This window comes from Nicrophorus vespilloides, unplaced genomic scaffold (genome assembly GCF_001412225.1).
Source record: "Nicrophorus vespilloides isolate i.1.1-1 unplaced genomic scaffold, Nicve_v1.0, whole genome shotgun sequence".
Lineage (NCBI taxonomy): Eukaryota > Metazoa > Arthropoda > Insecta > Coleoptera > Silphidae > Nicrophorus > Nicrophorus vespilloides.
The window spans coordinates 1-27,035 of NW_017097612.1; the positions used below are offsets into that span (position 1 = coordinate 1).

Genomic DNA, 27,035 nt, shown 5'->3' on the forward strand with positions numbered 1-27,035 from the left:
ATAAATACATTCTTAATGTATCATGAATTGACAGCTGTGACATTACGTCAAAATGAGAAACAGCTAAAATATTCTTAGTTCTTAATAAATAGTATAGAGCAGCTTTTCTCAAGCTATTGAGTAGCGATACATTCTTAATGTATCATGAATTGACAGCTGTGACATTACGTCAAAATGAGAAACAGCTAAAATATTCTTAGTTCTTAATAAATAGTATAGAGCAGCGTTTCTCATCCTATCGAGTAGCGATACATTTTTAATGTATGACAGTTGTGACATTACGTCAAAATTAGAAACAGCTGAAATATTCTTAGCTCTTAATAAATGGTATGGAGCAGCGTTTCTCAACTTATCGAATCTCGTTAAATTTATAAAGTATCGTGAAATGACAGATGTCACCTTACGTCAAAGTAAGAAACAGGTGAAATACTTTCAGCTGTCATCGGTCATTAAATGTCATTATGTCATTAAATTGTATATTATAAACAATTGAAGTACAATTATAAACAAAACAAGTAGAAAAACGCTAGTATATTTGCTAATTTTCATTTAATGTTTAAATTAAAACAAACTTGGAAACGGAATTTTCTTGCGCGACGGTAATTATAAAACGCCAAACGAATATTTCATATATATAAATTTTTGTTTTGTTCGTCCGATGTTTGTTTACTGATTTTTTTCAACGCCGTCGCGGATCATTAGCGAAGTGTAATTAGCACTCGCACGAAAAAACAAAAATAATTATAAAGAAAATACAATTCACTCTAATTGCCAAGCGTTTCGTTATTTGTTTGTTTACGACGTGCGCAATTAAAATGCAATTTATTTCCGAGAAATTTCTTAAGGGTGCAATTTATCAACTCATAATTGACATTTGACGAAAGTTAATAAATTTAACAAAAAATCATATTTACGAATCATTTTCACATTTTTCAGATCTATTTGCAAATTCAAATTATTTATAGATTGAAAATGAGATTATAATTACTTTTAATGTATTGATTGTAATTAATGGTGGATGCGTCGGGTTTTCGTTGAACACCAACCCACAATACATTAAGTTGAAGCTTCTCGAGGGTCTTTTATGTACGAGCTTTCAGAAATATCGCTTATAATAACTTGTTTTCTCAGAATTAAATGGAAATGGGAAATGACCTTAGGGCGGGAGTTTTAGTCACCATTCTTGTGTCTATATATAAATTTTCTTTCGATTTTCTTGTAAATTCGCGTTGCGTGTGCTTATAAAGAGTGCGAGAAAGACGGAAAGAGAGAATTGTAGAGAGAGTGAGAGAGAGAGAGAGAAAGAAGTGGGGGTGTTTCAGGGCGTTGCGTAAGTTAGTTCTTACGCTTCATATATAATTCAGCGCGGCCCCCCTTTACTTGTTAGTAGGAGGACGCCCCCTTCCGTTTCCGGTAGGATCCTGCCACTTCCGGACACACCGACGGGTTATATTATTTCCTCCTCATCCTCAACCACCCCCACATCTTCTTCTGCACCCCCCTCCCCCCTTTAAAACTGCGCTAATTGATTCGACGTCTCGCTTTTTCTCTCTTCAACCTCCATCGCTCCATCACAGTTCGGCGCATAATTGAGATTTCTTGTATTTTAAAATGTCCCTTTTACGCTACGTTCCTTCTTTTTTTTTTTTTTCTTTCTTTTTATTTATTTTTATTTATTTTCTCCTCTCTCTCATTGTTTTTCCCTCCCTTGAAGCGCATACATTATTCAGACGATTGTAATGCATCCAGCGGGATTCCCTTCATCCCTAACAACCATTAATTTGTCAATAATTTTATCGAGAGGGGGCGCTTTCACTAATTGGAGACAACTTTGCTTCTCTCTCTTCTTTTATTTTTTATTTTTTTGCACTCCGCGCGCAGTTTTCACGTTCCATCCATTAGTAACGCTCACTTTTTTTTTTGTATGTCGAAGCCCTCTCTGCAAATCCCAGTTGGATGGAAAAACTTTTTATTTTAAACAAAAAAAAACATTACCTGCTCAAGAAACGTTTCCACAAAATTGCATATTAAATTAGAATGAAGACATTATTCTCATTCTTTCAACATTCTTTCATAATAAACAGTTCAAATTTATATTTGAATACAAATTTTAATAAATTTAAAATGATATTTTTTCACATTAATTAATTAATAATAAATTTAAGTCGTTAAATAATTCAGATTAAACAATAAAATCAATGAAAACTACAAAAAAATCATACATTATTTTTCTAATTATAATCAAAAAACGAGCAAAAAACACTTAGCAGTTAATTAAATAACATGTAAATTTCGTCCAATTAGCTCGCATGAAGCACGAAACCATTAACGAAAAAATATATATATAAAAAAAAGAGAAAAATTTCCTTTCCTTGTCAAATCCATTCATTGAAATTAAAAAAACAAAACAAAGCAATAAAAACGTTCGTCCGCTTCGATTTTATTTCGTATAATTAAACACTCACGGTTTCCTTGTTTTCCGTCCCGCATCATTTTTAAATCGTCGTTGTTGTTTTTTTTATATAAATTTTAATAATAATTTTCGCCCGCTTTTTCCAATCGGATTCGAATTGGAAGCGCGAAATCGAATTAGCGTTTTATTTAATTTGATTCAATCTGTCGACTCCGGCGAAATGAAAACGGATCCGATGCACACACTATACAGTCCATATAGTTTTGTATCTATTTGTGTATAGAGCCAACGACTTTTTACGTATAGGAAATTTGCAAATGAACTGTTTCCAATCAAAACTGTTCGAGTGATTAACGAATAAAATATAATAAATATTTTTTTCTATGAATATTTGAGTATATTTTATTCGTTTATTTAATCATAAAAACATGTTAAATAATAATCCGTAAATAATCTAATTGTTGACATATATTTTGTAGTTCAATGTTCAGATTATCAAAATTTACAAGAAATTAATCAAATTATATAAATTAATACAAAAGGAAATAGCTTAAAACTGCATCAAAGCGTCCTAAATAGTCAAAACAGAAATAGAAAACTAATAGTTTCATAATTATAAGCGCCAGCAAATAATAAATAATTTCTTCAAAAACTTTTTTTTTTAATTTTTTTTTTTCATCATGCAAATTCACTTACGTTGTGTCTTGGCGACCATGAATTGCACATAATTGATGCATCTTCTAACATCCTCTGAAATATAAAAACATCTGGTATAAAAAATCTATCCTTTTCCTCAATTTAATTAGTTTTTCGTGTAGAAAAAAAAACTTATATTTCGCATTTCTCTGGTTCTTCACTTGTTAGTGAAGGAAGTAAGGATTGGATTACGGGACGCAATTAAGGTCGCCCCCTCGAGGTAGTCTCTCACGAGAAAAGACTGCGTGTAAATCATGTGCTGTGATGTGTTTGTTGTTGCTCTGTGTGTTATGTAGATGCGAATGCTCAGAAATTCCCTTTTCCGATCCCTTTTCTCGGGGAAGACAACAGAAAACGGTAAAAAAATATATGAATATATGTATATACACCCTTCCGAGGTGCGCGCTCTACCCCCAACGACCTGGACTTAATTGTTGTCATGGAAATTAGACGGCTTAATTGGATTACGGAGTTGCTGCTACTCCCTCTGTCTATATCAGACAGCTACTCTCCCTTTTAGACGACTGAAACACGAATCTTAATTGCTATTTTTTTGTTGTTGTTGTCTTGAAACTTTGATGTTTATTACAGAAACTGTAGCAATTTATTTTTAAGAAATTTTATTTACAAAAATCCGGTACTAAAATGTTCATCAAAATCAACCGGAAATGGTCGAACATAATACTATACTATATATATATATATACTAAATATTAGTTTCTAATTTCTAGAAAATTTAATTAAAAAAAAAATATTTTCTCAATTTCCAATACAAAAAATTTTCATCAAAATCAACTGAAAAGTTCTCAAAATTTACAAAATTTGATTGATTATGTAAATTGTAGTAATTAATACCTAGATTATTATTAAATTTAAAAAAGAATCATTAATTTGTCAATTTCTGATTCAAAAAAAACCATCAAAACTAACTGAAAAATGGTCAAAAATTAAAATCAAACTGTAAACTTCTCAAAATACACATAATTTTTATGTTAAATGTTTGTTATGATAATTCTAGTAAGTTATTTCTACAAAAATTTAATTCAACAAAAAATATTTTTTTAATTTCCAATACAAAAAAAAATCATCAAAATCAACTGAAAAGTACTCTAAATGTACATAATTTTAATGATTATGTACAATTGTAGTAAATAATACCTAGATTATCATTAAATTAAAAAAAATCATTAATTTTTCAATTTTTGATGCAAAAAATTTCATCAAAATTAACCGAAAAATAGTCAAAAATTAAAAACAAGCTATAAACTTCTCAAAATACACTTAATTTATATGTTAAATGTTTATTATGAAAATGTTTGTAAGTTATTTTTAGAAAATATTTTATTAAAACAAATATGTTTAATTTTTCAATACAAAACAAAATATTTGTTTAATTTTTCAATACAAAAATGTTCATCAAAATCAAGTGGAAAAATGGTCAAATTGAAATCAAACTTTAAACTCCTCAAAATACACATAATTTAAATACTGATAAGTAGCAAATAAAGCAAAAATTATTGTTTATTTAAGAATTTATCAAGTTCCATTGTGTCATAAAAGAAACGTTACTATTTTGATTTACAATAATTTTCTTTCAACTAAAGTTACAACAATTTTTTAATGAAATTTCAGTAGAATAGAATTTTAAATGTTCTTTTCAATATATTTTTTACTTAAACATGTACATTTCTAATAAATTATTAATAAAATAAGTTTTAGAATCAAATTTTGATTTCTTACTAAAACTTATATTATTTATAATTGTTTCCTACAATCAAATCTGTTTTACTAATACTAAATAATAAATTAAAATTATTGCTTTTAAAAGTGTTTTAGTAAACGTAAAAAAAAACGTACTAAACGAGTAATTTATACATATTTTAAATTATATTGTTTCTATTGAAGTTATATCAGATTTAAAAAAATGAGTAGTTTATTTGCACTAATAGCAAAACCGTACTAATCGAGTTATTCATTTTTTTTTCATTTTTATTAAAAAGAATGAATAGTTTATATGTTTTATGTAATATATTTAAATTATGAAAACAGTAAGCGTTTAAAAGTGTAAGTAATAAATGATTTACACTGAAATACATGTACAAATCGAGTTATTTTCTCCTATTGTCTTAAATGTAAGCAGCTGTAATTGTAATGTATTCGTCGGAAAGTGATACGAAGTAATTTAGGAATAAAAGAAAGGCACGTCTCTCCTAATTTAATTAACTTTAGTAATCTCCCCGCATTAATATAAATTAGTGTAATTTTTTTTTGTCTGTTGTCTGTTCTTGCTCGTTCCGTTTCGTTCGCCCTTTAACGCGGGGTGCGCGTTTCGTGACGCGTTAAGTACGGAAGCACGGAATTGAAATTTGAAAAAAAAAGAGTGGAAAAAAGAGTGGAAAAACGAAACTGAAATGTAGACGGTAGAGAAGGAGAACGAATTGAAAGTGGAGCGCGTGATTGCGAATTGGAAATTTGTGTTGTCGAATCGTTGCAGCCGTATCACAATAATTCCATCGTATACAACACAATCATTAGGTCCTTATGTACATACATTTGCATGATGGGCCAGGGAAACCGGGAGATTATTATCGAATATAATATTCATTTCCTGAGCGTCGGACGACATGCGACAGGGTGTTTTTTTTTTATATATATTTTGTTACCCTCTTTTGCTTCGTTTCTCTATATGTGTGTTCTTTTTTTTGTGTGTGTGTTGTTGCTGCTGTTTTCCCTCAAGTGGACTGAAGAGTACCGGTGGGGTGGCTCGAGTGGACAACGACGGGGAAGTCCCGAAATATATACAAAAAAAAAGACTGAGTGAATGAATGTGTGTGTGAGTATGAATATAACTGAAATGGGGGCCACGCGCCGCATAATCCGGCGTATCACGCGACCAGAAAGAACCCCGTCTCGCTTCCATGTAGATCAACGAGGGATGAGAACTTAAAAAAATATATATATATATATACACACGTAGAGGAAAGAGGAGAAAAAAAACCCTCAGACACATTCACGTCATAATTCATCCCGAATACTTGACGCACGTTCGTACCGAAGACGAGTGTTACACGACTGGAGGATTTTCCTTTTTTTTATGCATTCTCGCTGCCCTTTATTTCCTGCCAACCTTTCAAATGTCACATGGAGAAGAATAAGTAGAAAGAAAAAAAGAGTTTCCATTCCGTTTTGACACTTCAACGTGAACACGAAAATAATATTGGTAACGCTTCTTTTATGACAGTTTGTATTATTGTTAAACGTTGTAAAATTTACAAAAAAAAACTTATATAACAACAATTTAATTTGATGGTAATGCTTCTTTTATGACACTCTGTATTATTGCAATGCAAATTTAATTAATAGTTATTACTTGAATAATTGGTAACACATCTTTTTGAAATGATTTTGTAATCAATTATATTAAAATTTTACCTGATAATAACAATGTTTATTGCATCAGTCGTACAAAAAAAAAGACATATTCAGAAATAAAAAGAACAAAATAAATATAATTTCAAAAACAGTCAACTGATACAAAAGTCTATTGACCATAGGTCTTTTTGCCCAATTATAAGTATTAATATAAATAATTTTAATATATAAAGCAGAGAGTCGAACCGCTTTGTTCGTTCCGGTTTACGGTTACATTCCAAGTAACTGTTTATCGTTCCAGATTCGTCTAATAATTTCTGTTCAGTTCCGGTTCGATTCCGGTTCAGTTCAGATTGAAATTAAAATCGAAAAAGAAAAGCAATTTAAATTGGTTAATTAAAATTTAAAATCGAGTCCAAATATCAAATTTTGATTTAATTTTATTTACCAAATTCCATTCTTACTATTGTTTTCAATTATATAATTGAAAATACAAAAGAAATAAAAATTAATTAGTGACTAGTTCAACACATGCACTTTGTATTGTTCCTTCAGTCATGTTTGTTCTAATGTTAGTTGCACAAGACTTGTGCTCGCCCTTTCTTCTTCAAATTTCCTCTTTTTAGTCGGTGGTTAATTGGTGGTGATTGAGGCTTTATTTATATTGATGATTAAGCGTTCCCACGAAATTCGGACTTGATGTCTATTATGTATTTGTTTATTTGAAAAAAGAATTCAGAGTATTCAAAGAGACTTCGTAGTTGTTATTCTTATACATTCTTTGTTTATATACTCTATTCACAATAGACAACACAATGTCGAAAATTAATTGAACCGAAATTAACCGTAATTAAAATTTCGGTTTCGGGTTTTCAATTAAGCAATTTTTCGTTCTGTTCCGTTCCGTTAAGCAGTTTTTCAGTGAAAAATTCCAGTTAATTTCGGTTTACGGTTTAGACTCCGATATTAACTATAAAATTGTATAAAAAGAAAATCGTAATTTTTCTTTTATGACAATCTTACAATAGATATATATTATTATTTCTGTACCAATTTTAACTAACAATATACATAATAATTGAATGTATGTAATTTATCAAAAACTTTTGAAAATGTAGCAATAATTTGAATTGATGGTAACGATTCTTTTATGACACTCTGATTATAATACGTAATTCAATATTTCAAACATTAATTTTATATTTTGGATGGATAATATTAATATATAGATTCTTTTATTAATGGATTTGGCAATAATTATTGATTTTGACCCAATTCTTATATTATGTAGACGGTTTAAATGTATTTCTTAACATTTTATTTGATTTAGTTTTTGAAGTGAATTTGTGATTAAAAGTGGTTTAACATTTAAAAAAGATTGGTTAAAAATAAAGAGTTTTTAAACTACTTTATTAATTAATTGATATCTATGATGATCTTATACGAAAACTGTTTAAATAATATTGAATTGTTTTCTTCAAATTTTGTAAATTTCAATTTGAGTTGGATTTGGAAGTATTTCATTATTAATTAATTGATTGAACGTCTTACTTGTGTATTTTTATTTATTAGTAACATTAATTTCATTCATGTTTAAATTAATTACATTAAATGATAAATGAGAATAATATCTTTTACAATATTGAATTGGTTTGGTTTTTGTAGTATTTCATCATCAATTAATTGATGGAAATTTCTTATGGGAAACTTGTAAAAATAGTTAAATTTTTTTATTCATTATTATCATTAATTTCAATCATTTTCCAATTAATTTACTTTTAGAAACACATTAGTATAGATGAAATGAGGAAATTTAATTGATTTCTATAATTTTTAATATTTACAATGTATTTGTTTATTGAAGTAATTTGTGTGAATTGTGTTGAATTTTAATGAAATTTCCATTTTCATTTGATTTTGTTATTAAAGAACGTAATTATTTGATAACATGTGATTTATTATTATTATTATTCAGCGATTTCAATTAAATTGATTATTGAAGAATAAGTTATATTTAAAATTGATTTCTATTAACTTTTGTGGATTAATTTGTGGTTCGCGTTTTCCGGCCACCAAACCGAACAGTAGGTTAATAGATTTGTTTTCAGCTGTGAAGTGTGTAAACTATAATACCGTGTGCGCTTTTTCGGGTCGCGCGATGTTCCGTGCGTCGCGACGCTTTGTCAAAGTCCTTTTAATGCACGCAATCATGCGACTGTTGTTAATGCTTTATCAGCGTATAATAATAATGTACGCTACAGCTGCAGTATTGTAAAATAACTCCGTTTTCATGGAGGATTTCAGGATTTTTCAGGAGATCCGAAACAGTCGAACTCCGTCGTGAAACAGCCGCCGCCACCGGATGGATTTTGCTCCGCCCCCGCAGACTTAGAGCGCGCCAATCGCAGGGCTGCCTCTATCGATCGTTACGTCACTTCCGAGTCCGCGCCGGCCGCCATTTTAAGCGCGGCGGCGGCGGCAGAAGCTCGCTTTATTGCCGCCACCATCCCCGCCGTCAAAACCCTCCAACCACCCCCTTTAACAATATGCACGATTGTACAGATTCTTTTCCATTCGCATCACCCCTCCAAGTTTATGAATTCGCTGCGGTCTTCCGAGGAATGAGTTATGTGCAATTAATTAGATTTCAATAGGCGGCTAACTGCGCTTCGAACAACCCTCCCAATAACAACAACAACAACAACCTCACATATGTTGCTCTTTTCGCAGTTATCGCCCCTCGCCCTCTTTCTCTACAGAAACAGGTACCATCTACAGGTGCACCCCTAACCCACCCTTCCGAAACATACGAATCCCTTACAAAGTCCATATGTTTCACTCCAAAAACGTATCTAACAAAAAACATGCAATTCCCAATCGCATTTTTTATTCACCATAAATAAAAGCCAGAGTCGGGCGCGCGCTCTGCATAAAAATGTCCCTAAATAATTAATGTTTTAATAGTATGTAAAAGCGATTTTTATCGGGATTCATCCCCCCCGGTCCACATACAAATATTTTTTGGCGTGCATTTCGCGTTGCGTTTTTTCATCCCCATTTTTCGAGTGTTTTTCCGCATGCCGGCAAAAAAAAAACAACAAATAAAATCACGCTGATCGGGTTTTTGGGGGAATCAAAATGCGAAGCGAAAAATTAACAAAAACAAAAAAAAAAAAGTTGAAACAATGCTAGAGCAGAAACAAAAATAAATGAATGTTACGCGAATAATGCAAACAAAAAAAAATAGTAATGGCTTTGCTTTTGAGGTGAAATTGCAAAAAAACAAAATGTAAATGAAAAAAAAAACTAAAACAAAACACGTTGATGAAACAAACAAAAAAAAAAATGTAATGGGGGTTGGATTGTGGCGCAACGTTATGTGTTAAATAAATATGCCGTGTATGCATTTATGAAAACTAGCAACGATTTCGCATTACATCAAACAACTGTTTACTATGAATTTTTTAGAGCAGACACTCTCGGAGCACTCCTCCACCTCTTGCTGCTGCTGTTGCTGCTGCTACCCCCCTCGCTTCAGGCGACGCGCGGCGTACGATTTTTTATGAATTTTTTATCGTAATAACATCGGTATCCGTACGTATGTATGCAGCAACGTATACATATGTTATGGCAGTAAAACGGTCACTTATTGGTTTAATAAAAATTACCAGTTAATAACCTTAACCCAACACATCGATCCTGAAACACCTCTAAATATTTACACGGCCAACTATATAGAGAGAAAAAAAACAACAAACTCTATTTCCAGATACGCCACCTCTTCTTCAACTGTTTGTTCTTCTACGCTCTTTCGTTAACCTTCCGTTTATTCATTTAAATTTCCATAAATAGATTCAAATAATAGCAAAATGCAAGCAAAAATTGCCAATTTAGTAAAAATGATCTGTAAATTCTTATTTTATTCAAAATTTCAATCAAAAATTAAAGAAATGTACGTGTAAACTTTATTAAAAGAAATGATTGAAACGTGTATCTGTAATGTCTAGAAGATGACGCTTAAAAAAACTTTTCTTATTGATAATTAACTAAGGTTAACACATCGATCCTAGAACACCTCTAGATATTTACACGGCCAACTATATAGAGAGAGAAAAAAAACAACAAACTCTATTTCCAGATACGCCACCTCTTCTTCAACTGTTTATTCTTCTACGCTCTTTCGTTAACCTTCTGTTTGTTCATTTAAATTTCCATAAATAGATTCAAGTAATAGCAACATGCAAGCAAAAACTTTTCTTATTGAGAAATCATTATAATATTTAACTAGTAATTATTTTTTTAGTTATTTCTCAGCAATTTTTATAGATATTAATGTTATTATGTAACTAACGTTGTTTCTAACGAAATTCGGTTCGTTGTTACAATTACATTATTATTTTATGTAATTGAATTATTGATATATTTCAATGAAATAATGATAATTTCTTGATATTGTTACAATTCCATAATTCGATTATCGTAAATTGTTCAATATAAATCCGGTAGTTTGTTTTAAACAGCCCATAAATCTAGAAGGAAACAGGTATATGCAGAAAACCTAACATGTTTATGGGGGAGGAATCAAATTTTTTGTTAATATATATAATTTTTTGATGGCAAAAAAAAAATTGGGAAAACCTAGACTGACCTTTCTATCGCAAGGGCTTTCGAATACGTGAGCCTTTCGGAGGCTCGGCTTCCAATACTTGGATTCAAACTGATCGGATTCGAAGTCAGACTCCCACACCTACAACGACAAAATCAAAAAAGAGAGAAATAAACAAAGGGTTGAAAAATAAATGCAGAAACAGAAATTTTTAGAGAGGGGGAGAGGGAGAAACAAAAGTTTTTTTGTTTTTCTTTATTTTGTTTCAATATTTTCTTCTTCATGTTTCAAGTAAAGAAACGTTTTGTTTTTCAAAATTTCAGTAAAGTTCGTTTCGTTTTTCAACTTTTCATGGCAAAGAACAAGAAAAGGGAACAAGACTTGAATTGTGTTATTTTTTTTGTTGTTAAACGCTTACAAATATCAATTTTTATTATCTAAAACTATCAGTGGGGATTTGATACGGAAATGGGGTGAAAATCTAGAGAGAGAAAAAGAGACACGCTAATGAAATATCGGCTAATTACTGTTGATACAATAATGGCCATATCTGGCCACTTCCGTGATGACACGACACCAGACCATTTTCCAGTGGTGTCGCACGATTTCTAGATTCAACACACACACACAGAATACGTATACGTATACACACAAACTGTGTACGAATATACACGTACACATAGAAATATTGTGGTTTTAATGCCGGAACTCGGGCATTCTTCTTTCGCGTGTCCCGATATCATCGTCCTACAATAATTACCCAATCTCAATCCGAAACGATACATTAATTACAATGCAACCAAACCAAACCAAAAACAACAACTAAAATCGACAGAAAGAAAAGTTTTATTTTTCTTCTAACGATTCCGAAGACATCAATCTTACATGTCGAGACTGTCGTAACGATTTTATAATAGTCTTATTTAGTTTTTACCTCATCATTCATTTATAGACGATACTCGAATGCATCTCTAATCTAATACATCATTAATCAAAAAAATAACTCAACTAAACAATATCTTAATGAAATGTGTCTTAAAAAGTGAATTTTGTTAGAAAATAATCAACAATTTCATATATATTTAAAATTTCCTTATTGATTTAAATTTTTAATGACAGTGACAGCTGTCATCTTTCGTCGAAACGAAACTTATATAAATTTATGGCATTTTGTTTAATGATAATTAAATAAGAAATTGTATCAATAAATTAATAAAATTTAGGTATCTTTTAAATTCTTTAAGTTTATTGATGCTTTTGTATTAGAAATTCATAAATTTTATTTAAATTATGACATTTCTAAATGTGAAACTGTAAAAATTAATAAATAAATAAAGTTTGATGATTGCGAAATTCTCGTAAAGTTTTAATATTTTCCAATACGAATGTGTCTCGAAAAATGTATTTTAATAGAAAACAATTTCAAGATATTTACAATATTTGAAATTTCCTTAAATGATCTACAAATTTTAAATGACAGTGACAGATGTCACCTTTCGCCAAAACGTCAAATATTAAGTTAGAAAGAAGCTGAGAAACGCTCATCTCAACTAAATTAACATATTTTCTTATGTATCGTAATTTCATGAGAAATAAATAACTATTAAATTATTTTAACTATTTACAGTAAATGTTTTTCGAAATCAATGAACAATTTATAAAGTTATGAAATTTTATAATACTTTTTCAACGTAAGTTTAAATCTCGATTACTTATAGTTTTAGCATGAGATATTTATGTGTTTTTTGAGATTCAAATATAAAATATTAATTAAATGAAAAAGTAATATTAAAATTATTGGGTTAATCTTCATGACTAGAAGGTTTGAAAGGTGATGTGTATGTGTAATCAGAGATTCGAGTTGTAAATGTTATTTATCGTGGCTTGTTATTAAAGTGAATGAATCGTTTATTTATATGGGAATACTGTTGTTTGAAATGATATGGTTTTCTTGAATTGGAGCATTAAGATTTGGGGAATAGAATGGAAAATGAGGATAGGGACAGGGGGTTTTGAGTGGAGATGTTGCGAGGTGGGGGGGGGTTCAAGAGGGTTTTTAATGGCGTGTAACGAGTGCCAACCCCCTTTCGGATGTAGTTCATGTCTAAATATATAGAGTGAAATGGACAGAGAGAGGATAAGTAATTATTATATCCGTTAACAATATATTAATAATAGGTTGATAATAGTGGAGAGCCGTGGGAAAGCCGCAAGTGCCGCCACCTGATTATATACGTCAGTTGAGGCTACTTCTCCCTTTCGCCCGTTTCACCCCTCCAACGAACCACTATAGATAATACTTCCACTCCGTACACTTTACAACTTACACGCCATTGTTTCGTTTCATTGCCCACTCCTCCAGATCTACATCCGACAACGTGTTTCACTTCCATTCGTCCTCGGAGACATCTTCTGAAGATCGTTCCGCATTATTCATGATATTTTAGTTTATCGAAAGTTCGCCGCAGTAAATACTTACATAATAGCCGGGAAAGTAGCCGCACGGGGCCACATCAGAGCCGACTCTGATCAATAAGTAATAACGGTGAAATTACATATTTGACTCCGTCGCAAGACACCAGGAAACATTAACATTGATATAAAACTATAACTTTCTTTTTCACAGACTATTTCCCAAATATTTTGCACTTTAATTCATCCAAGAAACATGTTTATTTCTCATCATTTATTCGTGTCGAGAAGTGACAGCTGTCAAAACGTCAAAAAAATATATTAGAAACAATTGAGTCACAGTTCAACAACAAACTATACAGATTAACATAAGATAACACGTTTGTTTTTTTTTTTGAACTATTGAATCATTTGAACTACCTAATGTAAATTTTGATAAATATATACAAAATTATGTGTAAAATGTCAGGTGAAAAATGAAACGTGCATTCGCTATAATAAAATGTTATTGATTAATAATTAATTAAGGTATGTTATCGATCATTGGAAAGAGAGGCGAAACGTAAATGCTGTGCAATTATCGAAGCTTTTATATGGAGAGCATGAAGAAATAAAGAAAGATATAAAGAAAGAAAAAAATAGGAATAAAATAGGGAGACGGTTCTTGCATTATTAAACACTTTAGCTTCTCCGACTTTGGTGTCCAACTTTATTATCTCTTACATATAAATTTCTTTATTCTTCCGCTTTTCTCATTCATTTTTAAACGTAACTGTAACATTATTTCACAATTGTATTGTTTTTTTTTTCTTGGAAAAAGTTAATTTATTGTTACTCTCATTTAAATTTAATCAATTTTTATATTCTTTCCATACTAAATGAAACTTATATAAATTTATGTCATTTTGTATCATTATTAATAAAATTTGTTAATTTTTAAATTCTTTAAGTTTATTGATGTTTTCACATTAGAAATTCATTAATTTTATCTAAATTATAACAATGTGAAACTGTAAATAATTATTAATAAAATTAGGTAATTTTTCATAATTTCCAAAATAATTTTCTTTAATTTCTAAAGAAATTTGTATATGAAAATGTAACAAGTAATAATTATTAAATTAGAGTTTTGGTAACTTTGAAACTCTCTAAATTTTTAATAATTTCCATGAGAAATTTATTGATTTTTGTATAAATTTCAATTGAAAATGGATTTGGTATTAATTTATGATATTTTAACTAATGAAAATGAATTTGGTAACTTCCAAAACTATAAGTTTTTTGTCCAAGAAAAATTTTGTTTGTATAAAAAGTGTTAATAGTTTTATTTGGAAAAGCAATGTAAATTATTTTGCAAATTACGTTTTGAAGGCAGCAGCCCGACTATCGGTGGAATCCCAGGCGAATTGGATTGATTACACTTTGTCGAAAATTTATTTTGATTAGCGAATAATGTGCAGAGGGTGGATTGGAGAGCGAGAGACAGTGAGGGTAGTAGCTCGACGATCCGCAGGGGTTTCCCAAAAACTTTTCCATCGATACTTCTCTCTTTATCTCTCTCTCTCTCATTTCCTCTTCATTTCGTTCGGATCCATCTATCCCCTTTTTCCACGCTCTAACCATGTGTATCGTGTGTGATATAATTAAAAGTTTCGGATGATCTAAATTCAACGTACAAAATCGTAACTTTAAAATAATCCAATTACAGTTCGTGCGCGCAGCTCTCTAGTCTACTCGGAAAACTATCCGGTCTACTCCTCCTCCTCCATCCTCACTTCCCTATCCAACCACCCACTGTATAGATTACAGTGGAGAGAGAGCGATTAATTATTGTTATTGATTCGATGCACAAAACTTCCTACTGTGCAATTACTTTATATATACAATTTAGTGATTCACGTAAAATGAACTACACATAACATCAAGAAATAAAGTGGATAGAACAAAAGTTTTTAGTTCCAACAATTATGTGAAGATAAAGTTAAAAAACATTTTTTTTACTTTCTTAACAAGATTGTTAATTAATATTTGCAATATACTGCAATATTTTACTTATTTATTTATATTTTATAACTCAAACTTCTCTACGTATTCCATAGTTTTCTTGCAACAGAACACTTAAAGTTTTCATTGATTATCTCCAAAACTATAAAAGATCAAATGAATCCAAAAGATGCGTATGAAAGCTGAATCTTTGGTGAATGTAGCTAGTTTTCATATATTAATGTGATTTTAATCGTTTGTCTGTAATTCGCATCTAAAGTTGAAAAAGATGAAAAATTAAGACTTGAAAAATTGAATTGATTTTCTCGAAAACTATAATAGATCAAATGGATACAAAAGATGAGTGTGAAAGCTGAATCCTTGGTGAATGTAGCGAGTTTTCATATATTGATGTGGTTTTATTCGTTTGTCTGTAATTCGCATCTAAAGTTGAAAAAATGAAAAATTAACGCTTGAAAAATTGAATTGATTTTCTCGAAAACTATAATAGATCAAATAGATCCAAAATATGGCTATGAAAGCTGAATGTTTGGGGAATGTAGCGAGTTTTCATATTTTGCTGTGGTTTTATTCATTTATCTGTAATTCGCATCTAAAGTTGAAAAAATGAAAAATTAACGCTTGAAAAATTGAATTGATTTTCTCGAAAACTATAATAGATCAAATGGATCCAAAATATGCTTATGAAAATTGGATCTTTACTACAAATTTATATATTTACTCATGGTTTATAATTGTGCTTTAACAATTTAACTAATTTCAATGAACAATAATCGAAATGCAACAACAACAACAACAAAATTAAATATAAAATAGTTTGATTTTTGCTAATTATGAAAAGTTTTAAATAAATTTGTGATATATTTGGCAATGGAAATAAATAAGAAATAATGATTTAATCGAAAATTTTATAACAAACATTTTTTTTGAATGATCTAAGAATAAATTAAGAACTTACATAATGTATTTACAATTGTAATTATTTATTTACGTTTTGTCTTGATGTAACGAGTTTTATTTTCAACTTTATGCTTATTGTTGTTTTTTTTTTATTTTATTTTGACTTGATGAAATTAAGAATTGATGCGGTCAAAAGGCATTAAAATTGATCGCATTCGTGGGTCGTTCTCGTGCGCTTTTATAATGGTAATTATCGTTAAAGACAGCACATACGTGTTGCGTAAATGCAGCGTCGAATGCTTGCAAGTCTTCATCTTCAAAGTCCTCTTTACTCTATATAGAGTAAGAGAGATATATATTATTTTCTTCTTCTCCTTCTGGTAGTTATATAAATGCGCCATACGTTAGCCAATGACCGGTCAGGCGGACCAAGACGTCCAACAGAGCCCATAAATTCATTTAACAACTTTACCAGAAGATCTCTCTTGCCGGCCGCAATTTACAGCCCCCATGGGTACACCGCCGCGTAAATTTACTCTCTTAGTGAATTTTGGCACGACGCTATACATTATATTACCTGCACTTGCACGGTAATTCTGCCCTCCCCCCAACCCCAACTCACCCATATAAACGTAATTCCTAAACTAATTATCTTATTCCTCCGATCCAATTAATACCGACCTCTCTCCGCATTACACATTTCTATTACACAAAATAAAATCATCATTAAGTGAAGATTTACAATTTCATTCATTAGTCCAATAAAATTGTACAATAAAACTATACAATTTCAATAAAACTATAATGGAACTATAATTGCAGATTTCAATATAATTGTAACAAAAACAACCAACATCAACAATTTATTACGTTTTTTTCCTTTTCTATTAAAAAAATCTTTAATTGAAGAAAAATATTGTTAAAGTAAGTTATTTCATGTACTAAATTAGAAAAATGCAAAATGATTTTAGAAATTCAAAATATTTCGATAAAATTATAACAAAAAATGACCAACATCAACAGATTATTACTTTTTTTTCCCTCTCGTATTAATAAACTCATTAAGTGAAGATAAATATTGTTAACTTAAGTAATTTCATGTACTAAATTAGAAGAATGCAAAATGTGAACAAAACGTCTGTTTTTTTCAGTATGAAAATTAGTTTTTAGAAGTTTAAAAGCTTTCGATGAAATTGTAACAAAAAATGACCAACATCAACAGATTCTTACAAACAAAATCTTTATTTGAAGAAAAATATTGTTAAAGTAAGTTATTTCATGTAATAAATTAGAAGAATGCAAAATGATTTTAGAAATTGAAAAGATTTCGATAAAATTATAAGAAAAAATGACCAGCATCAACAATTATTACGTTTTTTCCCCTTTTGTATTAATAAACTCATTAAGTGAAGATGAATATTATTAACTTAAGTAATTTCATGTACTAAATTAGAAAAAGTAAACAAAATATCTGTAATTTCAATTTGAAATTCGTTGTTTTTATAGAAATGGAAAAAATGACCAAAATCAACAGTTTATAAAGATAAATTATAAAGTGAAGATAAATGTTCAAACAATTTCAACACAATTACAACGAAAATAATCAGTATTATATTACTAAATCTTTTATATTGATAATTAACAAAATCATTTATAGAAGATAAATGTTGTTAATATAATGAAATTTCCATATTTTCAATATTACAAATGTATTTACAAAAGAAAAAATGTAAATTTAATGAAATGAAAAAGTCAATAATTTCAATCCTTCCTTAATACCAAAAATTACAATGTGTAATTTAACTTTGTTGAAGTAAATAATCAAAAAATATAATTAATTATTAATTTTGCTCAAAAAAAAATTGAAATTTTAATAATCACAAAAAATTCAATAGAAACTAAAAAAATATTTCTATCTAATTGATGAATTTACTTTACTTATTATATAAACTCACAATCTGTTACATTTTTATCAAAAATTAGAAGAAAATTATGGTACAAAATCGAGAAATTAATTGCATTCACTTTACAAAGCCAAAGTCATTATTATTTGACATAAAAAATTGCTGACATTATTTCAATGTATTCATTTGTTAAAACAAATTAAAATAAAAACCTACTTGAAACATTCGCACACTTATAAATAACTTTATTTAGGCTGGAAGAAAACTATATGTTAAAGGATGAAATTGATAATTAATGTGTGAAAATTAGTTGAAATGTAAGTAAAAGTTAAAATCTATGTGAATTTATGTAATTATACTATAATGATTTACGTATCAATTTTAATAAATACAAAAGTTCTGTAAATTTGTTCCAATAGAAAATTTTATGAAATGTGTTGAAATCTTTTGATTTAGACAATCATTTCAATTGTAATTTAATTAAGAAAACTACGGTTTTTAATTATTCGATGTTGTTTATTCAGAAAATCGTTTGAATTATTTCTAATTTATTTTACCAAAAAGCGTAAACTGATTTGTTTTTATTATTATCTTTATGAGTTTAAGTGCAAGTGGGTCGTGGGAGCAAATACATAGCTGTGTAGAGATCAATGTTTAAAAGTTGTTTAGAAGTATGTTAATAGTGAGGACACACACACACATAGAGACATGAGCTGTAGGTCGGTTTTCTTCCTCGGTTCTCCGATGAATTATTAAACGAGTTGCCGCGACTTTTTAAACGCATAACTTTAATCCGTCCCGCCCACCAAAGTGTCTCTCATCCTCTCAACCCCACCACCCACCGCGTCCATAAACAAAAAACAAAAAACAACGACCCAGAGCCACGTCCGATCGATCGATGGGAATCGAAGAACTCCTGGATTTTCGAATCTGACTCAAACGCTCTTACACACATATATTCCGTACGGTTCTTAAAAACGCGCGAGACTGGTAATGTGAAATCGATGGGTGGCAGGATGGAAGGTGTCATTAGCCGGGTAGCAGTACTACAAACGGAATATCGGTGGGTGGAATTCTTGCAAACAACAAATGCGACGACGACCGAGATCACCTCGAAAATTAAAGGGAATCGCGAAAGGAAGTCTGCCTCTCCCAGTCTGCATATTAAATGTACTCAGTATTGACGATCTACCTGTACGTTCGGAAACGGAAACGGAACGGAACGGGCAGGTCTCTAATTATGCCGGCGACTAATTGTCGAATAATTGACTCGTTATTATATAGAGTTTTCTCTAAATATAGGAGAGAGCGTGTACGTGTCGCAAGCATTGCAATCGACGAGGCAATTTATGGCACACATTGCATTACAGATCGATTAATCCAACAATCTTTTAATATGATTATATAAGTATTTTATTTTTAAATAATTTTTTGTTATTAATAAAAATACTAAATATTTGAACAAAAATGTGAATGAGCCGGGTATATTAGCAATGTTTTATATGAAAATACGAAAGAAATGACAATGCGACAAAAAAAATATAAAAATTGTCTACAAAATTTTTGTAAAATTTCATTTAAGAAATGTACTTTATAATATTTATAATTTCTATAAGTTTCATACTTTCTTAACATTATCTGTAAATTTTGACAAAGTTAGATTGATTTAAAACAAAAACCAAGAAATTCACGATTGTTATTTTCACTAATCGAGTAAAATTCAACAAGAATTGATTGCTTTTTTGAGTACGAAATTGTAATACAGTGGAACCTCACTTAACGAGTTTAATTCGTTCCAAAGATGACAAAGAAAATCGAAGATGTTTAATATATTTTAAAATATACATAATATGTGTACATAAATTTTAAAAATGATGTAGAAGGCGCGCATTCCGGGACTTCTCTTCTCATCGTCTTCAAGCGAGGTTCCACTTTATATTAAAACTAAATTATTGAAAATGCGGATGCGCCGGATCATTTACATGAAGCAAATTAAGTTGATCTGAATGAAATACAAAAAATACAAAAAAAAATATGATCGGAATTATATACAAATAAGTAATTAATTGTTAGTAAGAATATATGTGAAAATTTGAATGTTCAAAATATTGGTGTATTCTTTGTATAAATAAGTTTTGCAATTAATAGTAAGTAGAAAACATAATAAGAAAATGAATAATTAAAATTGTGGATGCGCTGGGGCAATTGATGCTGTCTGCATGATTCAAGTAAACTCGGAAAGAGCTAAGAGCGATAATGATTCTTTATAGTTTCATTTATCTTCGCGCTCCGGTTCTCCCCTAATTTTATGTCTGCCATTCTCGCGACGCGTTTTTCCCTATTCCTATCTCACCCATTCTCACTCTTCGTCTCTCTGTTCATCTCTCAACCCTCGTGCACTTCAAGTTTTTAATTCCACTTTCGCCGACGTAATTCGCGCTCGCAGTTAGATCGTAATTTGGCTTTTAAGCCGGTTGCGCCTTCCCACAAAAAAAAAAACATCCTTCCTTCCTTCCATCCAAAAACAAGTACACCGAAAAAAAAAACATCCCTTAAAATGCAACAGGATCATCCTCCCCACGTTTATCAATTTGCGATCATCCCTTAATACATTTATTTCTTAATGCGGACGTTATTTCCACGTCTGGAAGGAAGTTATGAAATCTTCTGCGTTTGTATCTTCTCGGTTCGTCTTTTCTGGAATGTTTTTGTGTAAGAGAGAGAGAGAGAGAAACACACACACACACAAACTGTGTGTGTTTGTCAACAGAGAGTGGAGAAAGCGATGCATCATTGATGTCCCACCTGAGCTCGCGATCGTTCTCTCATGCATTACTCACCAGATGTAGTTAGTTCTAGCACGGCTTTACTAACCGCAACCCCCGGTGCAAGGGATGCTTACATTTTGCATATAAACTCGTTAACGCTTCCTAATCTTACAAAAAAAAACAAAAGAAAACACATACATCCAACATAAAAAAAAAATAATAATAAAAACACATATACCCAACTTTAAGAATAAAATCGTTAAGAGATTTGAGAATGTATCAATCAATTAATCTTGTTTAATGAAACATGCAGCTTTATGCAAATGCTTTCACTCGTAACGTCGTTATGTAAAGTGCACGATACGAATCGAATCAACTCAATTCCTTTTTTTTTGTATGCAATATCTGTGAATATGTTAAATTAATTATTAGTGTTTGCATCAAGTATGTGTATAAATAATGCATGATTATTCAACGTAACAAAAATCAGTTTTGATAACAAGTTTAAAAAAAAAGTTTGATGATTATTTTGTAATTTAGAACTTTCGTTCATTTCTAAATTGAATTTATTGTGTTGTTTTATTCATTTTTAAACAATGTTTAAATGAATGTTTATTGAAGAAAAGGAAAAAAAAACGTAATTTAATAAAATTGGAGAAAGTAAATTGATCATTTTATGGATGAATTTATTGGTTCGTATGAATCAATATCGAGTGATTAGCGTTGGACGCGTAAAATAGCTGATTACTTTCGCGAATTATTCAATCGGCCTAAACGGTATGAATATTTAAGGGCCGCAAAACACATCCAACCATCTGTGTTTGATGTTTATTGCAATAAAGCAAATGGGTTTTCATTTCAATATCATTCAAGAAGATAAACAAAATGTATTAATTTAAACAAATAACAATAATAAATTATTCCAAAAAAAAAACATTTCAATTATAGAATAAGTGAAGAAAAGTAAATTTATAAAATAATTGAAATTAAACTTTTTTTTTAATAAATTTGATTAGAAAATTAAATTAAATTTGAGGACAGAATTATTTTTTTTTTACTTTACACATTTTTATTTCTAGAAATTATTAACAAATAAATGTTTAAATAAAATTATGGTAAGAAAATGTCATTAGGATTATCCTGATTATCTTACAGGATGTGGTTAGCACTTGTAACACCGAATTACTTTTTATGGAACAATAAAAAAGAACAGTTCCTGTCTTTATTAAGACACAAGCCCACAAGTCAAGCATTTCCAAATAGTTCTATGCACTTCTTTTGAAGTGCTGCAGTGTGCACATCTAAGGCATATGTGCTGATTTATCATAACTAACTTCTTGTGGCACACATTTTTTTGTATTTGTTTCCTTCAGTTTCCTTTGACTTTCTACCACGTTTTATATTTTCTGGTGCAGCACCAATCAGGCCAGTAGCAACTGCTAGACGAAACATCTTTGATGGCATCTCATTAGTATTTTTTTCTCAAAATATAACATATGCATTCACAATGGTTGTTACCACCATCTGAATGAACACTATCTCTGCTACATAGGCAACGTATATTCCTAAATGGTATTTACTAGAAACCGGTAGAAACTTTTAAATTTGTTGTTGCCTTGAAAGGGTTAAACAATACTTTGAAAAATAACATAATTGTCTCAATGGAATGAATGCAGAATACATTCAATTACCCGGCGCATCCACCATTCATTAATTTACTGGTTAATTGTAAATACACTAACAATTAATAACTGTTACATAATATTTATTGTTTGAATGTAACATTTTACAAAACCGACAATTTCGGCAAGAAAAAACAAATTAAGTAAAGAAATATACAAAATTGCAGTAACGTAAAGAAGATGCGAGTTGCACACTTTTCTTAAGTTGGGTTTCTCTCTTTCAGTTTTTTTTTTCTTTCGCGTCGACCGTTCGGAGGCAACAAGTTTGGGTTGCAGAAAGTTAAGAGTTTTTCGCTCCGGTCTTCCAACAAAAAAATATATACTACTTGTACGTACATCGAGGACATTCAAGTAGTTGGATGTTATTGCTTTTCGGAAGTGGCAAAGTTGTGCGTGCGGGATAAAAATAAAACCGAGTCACGAGGCGATACCATAAAGGCCTACTACATACATGCGTGTATATATATATACATACACACAAGTAAGTGTATGTGGTGGTGTGGCGTGTGTCGTGTCTATTGGCGTGGGAGTCAGAGCAGGAGGAAAAGATGTAATAAAAATAAAATAAAAGCAAGGTGAATTTGTCTCTCCTTTCTCTCTCCCTCTTTCAGGGTAGAAGTGTGTAAGTGAGTTGAAGTGTATTATTACTATCTCTGTGTGAGTGTGGGTATATAGCATAGCATAGCATTCGTTCGATACTCTCTCTCTGCCGAAACAGGCAATTCTCAGTTTATTGAGTCGATCTGTGGTTGGAAAGCTCCAGGATCGAAAGCTCCATTACCGGACTTCTCTCCAACATATATACATATATACAAACACATATATGTACACACACACACACACACAAACTGCCGCCCCTTCTGCAATTCACGTGTCACGCGAATAAAATAAATTCCACTTCATTCAAATCTCTCCCCGACATCTCTATCTCTCGCAACCCAATATATACAGCACATTTTTATATACATACATATAAAATTTGCGTTACGTAACGTGCTTAAAAACGCCCCAGCTTTTCTGCCTCCAATTTTGCAATTAACATCCTTCATCCACAGTCCAACCCTTCATTACTTACGGAAGCTGGCGCATCGTATTATAAAGTTATTATTGCCTGTTAATTAGAACAATCGAAATCCACCAAAAGTAACCTATTGCAACAACAGAAAACACAATAGTTCATTTCCTTTTATAAATTAACAAATTATTTGCATCCACTAATTTTGTAGAATTAAAAAAAAAACTTTTTTTTTCTAGTCACAAATAAATAATTTAGAAAAATGTTAGAATTGTACTGAAATTATTGTCAAATAATTGTAACTATAACAATTCTTCAATAAAAATACAGTATTTCTTTAAGAAAGTACAATTTCTTTAAAGATATTTTCAATCATATTTAAAAATGCAAGCGAAATCTCTACACGTGTTTCTTTTTTAATTTATTCTTAAAATCTATGAGAAAAATGCAACAGCGTTAAAGTGTTTGCATTTAAGTTGTATTTTTAGACGAGTTTAATGTATCGTTGTTGACTGGAATATAGTGGAATGCCTATTTTTAAATTGTAATTTCGTTTGAGAGATATTTGCTTTATTATGGAAATCGTGCGTCGGTGACCTTTTCACGACCGCTTGCATCTGCATAATTGTTATGTAACTTAGTTATCGCAACTTTGCATGTAACAAATTGAAAAGCTCAACAATTTTAACGTAAATATTGTGTATAATATAATTGCTTGTCGAATTAATAAGTATACAATGTATGTATGTACATATTAACAAAGTTTGATAAAGTTTCAATCAGTTAGTTTTATACATGTTTATGTAATTATTATGGTTTATAAGTAAATTTATTTAATTTTATTGCAATTTATTAGAATAGTTATTAAAGTTTCATTATTAATAATATCAATGCATTTTTTTTAGTAAAATTTGATCAGTTATCATTTATAGTTAGGAGATTTTATTACAATTTAATGTACTTTTTATGGTAAAATTTTAATTTAATTCCACAATTTGATCACAATTTACTTTTAACAACAATTATTTACCTTCGTTATTACTCTTGAATTGAAAAATATCATTTAATAAGATTATACTATAGAACACGTTCGCATTATTTATAATAGTAAAATTATCAAAGAAATAATTAAAATATGTAAAATATAACATATTTAACCGGCGCTTCCACCACACACGTATTTCAACTTTAAACTAATATTTTTATATTTAATAGTATTACTTACATTACCAATTTTTATATGAAAATACGTTGAATTTTAAATAACTTATTACTAATTCATTTCTATGAATCGTTTCGATGGAATACATGTTTTGTTCGTACATTAAATCATTTTCTTAAAATATTTTTACACCCGGCGCATCCACCATTTCTTTAGCAACCCAAAATCTTTAATTTTATATAAATTAAATGAACAAGATTTGTAAGAAATTATAAGTCAATAAATAGTTTAGCAATATTGTATTAGAAGATGAACATGAAATTAATTATAAAAATAACAATAGTAATAATGTTGGGAAGAATAATGCCCGGCGCATGCACATTCTTTGAAAAGTATAAAAATCTAAATATTTTGACTTGTGAATTGCGGAAAGCTATTGTATAGTGGATTCCGTTTTGGTTTCGTGCTTAATTAATCGTGTTTGTGTGTGTGTGTGTATGTATGCATTTCCCGTGGCGGTTTTCGGTTATTACTTATTAAAGTGTCAACAGTGTGTGAATAAAAAATGAGGGTGCTTCGGGTTTTCGGCGTTTCCTCTACACATTTTTTAACCGTCGCTTCTCAAAACGCTTTCCTCTCCTTCGATTCAATGTGTATACTTGCTTCCTTCTTGGATTAAGTGTGAATTGTGTGTGTGTGTGTAAAGTGTGTATTTGATTGATTGGAAAATGATTGGAAAGAATTACTTACCGACGGATTCGGCATGCATCGTCTGGCCATCGGTTCCGGGCTCCTGTAGGTCGGCGAGTATCGGCCCGGGAAGCAGGCCCCGGTGGAGGTGATGGGCCCGTGGAGGCCCGTGGGCCCCTTCGCGCCCATCATCTTGTCCGGCGAGTACATCGTCCCAATATCAAACGAGTACCGCTCAATCGTAAAGTCTTTAACAACCACCGTTCAAGTCGAGAGAGTGATGATGATGATGATGATGGCAGGGCAGTACTTTGAAGTCGCTCTATTTGTATTGTATTCGGAGAGTATGTTGAATCAAGGCGTCGGCGGAAAATCAAAAGAAAATTGTTTCAACAAAAAAAAACTTTCCCGCACTTGTCAGTCCATCACTTCAATCCGTCGAACCGAACGTAAAACAGAAACAAAGTTTATGCTTTCTTTTTTGTTAACAACAACAACAACAATTGTTCACCAATCGTTGGTTGGCAACCGTTGCTTCGACATATCTGAAGGTTGATGATGATGATGATGTTGCAGCGTTCCGTTCTCGCGTCTCTTCGTACAAACAGTTGTATATATGTATTATTGTTGTTGATCGTCGGTGCGGTGCAGCCCTGTGCAGGGGGTGAGCTCGATGCGTACTGGCCTGCTAGTCCTTTCGTCCATTGGAGTCCTGCGGCCGGAGAGTCCTGGAGTCTCGCACCCTCTCAATACGTGTATGCATCCTCCCTCTACGTATATGTGCACGTACGCTCGACGAGGGGGTGACGACGACGCCGCCGCCGGTCGTGGTGGGGGCACCTCTTTTCGATGGTGGGGGATGAAAAGTGATGCGTTGTGCGCATGCTCGGGCGTCGCGGCGCACGCCCTCCGTCCATCTACCCCTATCTGATGCCGTATTCGCTTCTGACAAATTAGTGGCGTTTTGACGGTGTATAGATTTTTGAATTGCAATCAGAACTGTTATGAACTTTTATTGATTGCACACGTTCCATTATATTAACTCCATACACGAAACGCTCCACCGCAAAATTTACCGAAAAAACAAAAAAACCCTTTAACCCAACGAATCATTATTTCTGCCATTTTTTTTTAAATTTCTATTTCGTTTGTTTTTTTTTTCATACGTGTTTTGTTTTAGCAAACATAAATATTTCCCTAACAACACCAACATAAACAAATGCTGCATAACGCAAATAAACGAAAACCATTTCAATTTTTCCCAAACAAAATATTCATTTTGTTATATTATCCAAAAGAAAAAAACGTAAAATACGCAATCAAAATTCAAAAATTCAAAACTTTTCAAAGTTTAAATTAATAATGTAGTATCTCAACGTTCCATCATTATTAATTTATTATTTAACTAATT

At 30.9% G+C, this 27,035-nt stretch overlaps 1 protein-coding gene across 1 annotated transcript; it reads right to left on the reverse strand.

Moving 5' to 3' along the window:
• Positions 1 to 3,091: 3,091 nt before the first annotated feature.
• LOC108560562 (inhibitory POU protein-like) lies at positions 3,092 to 26,419 on the reverse strand. The gene is made up of 3 exons (XM_017918167.1): positions 25,685 to 26,419; positions 11,130 to 11,228; positions 3,092 to 3,163 (listed from the first exon to the last, which is right to left on the reverse strand). Exons 1-3 carry the CDS (start codon positions 25,832 to 25,834, stop codon positions 3,092 to 3,094), a joined length of 321 nt encoding a protein of 106 aa, XP_017773656.1. The 5' UTR covers positions 25,835 to 26,419.
• Between the last annotated feature and the right edge of the window lie 616 nt (positions 26,420 to 27,035).

Excerpts from the sequence above, each read along its gene's own strand:
- LOC108560562 (XM_017918167.1), bottom strand. The coding sequence starts at position 25,834 with ATGTACTCGCCGGACAAGATGATGGGCGCGAAGGGGCCCACGGGCCTC. Across the intron at positions 11,229-25,684 it reads GATGCATGCCGAATCCGTCG|GTGTGGGAGTCTGACTTCGA; the intron begins GTAAGTAATTCT and ends TTGTCGTTGTAG. Across the intron at positions 3,164-11,129 it reads AAAGCCCTTGCGATAGAAAG|AGGATGTTAGAAGATGCATC; the intron begins GTCAGTCTAGGT and ends TTTATATTTCAG.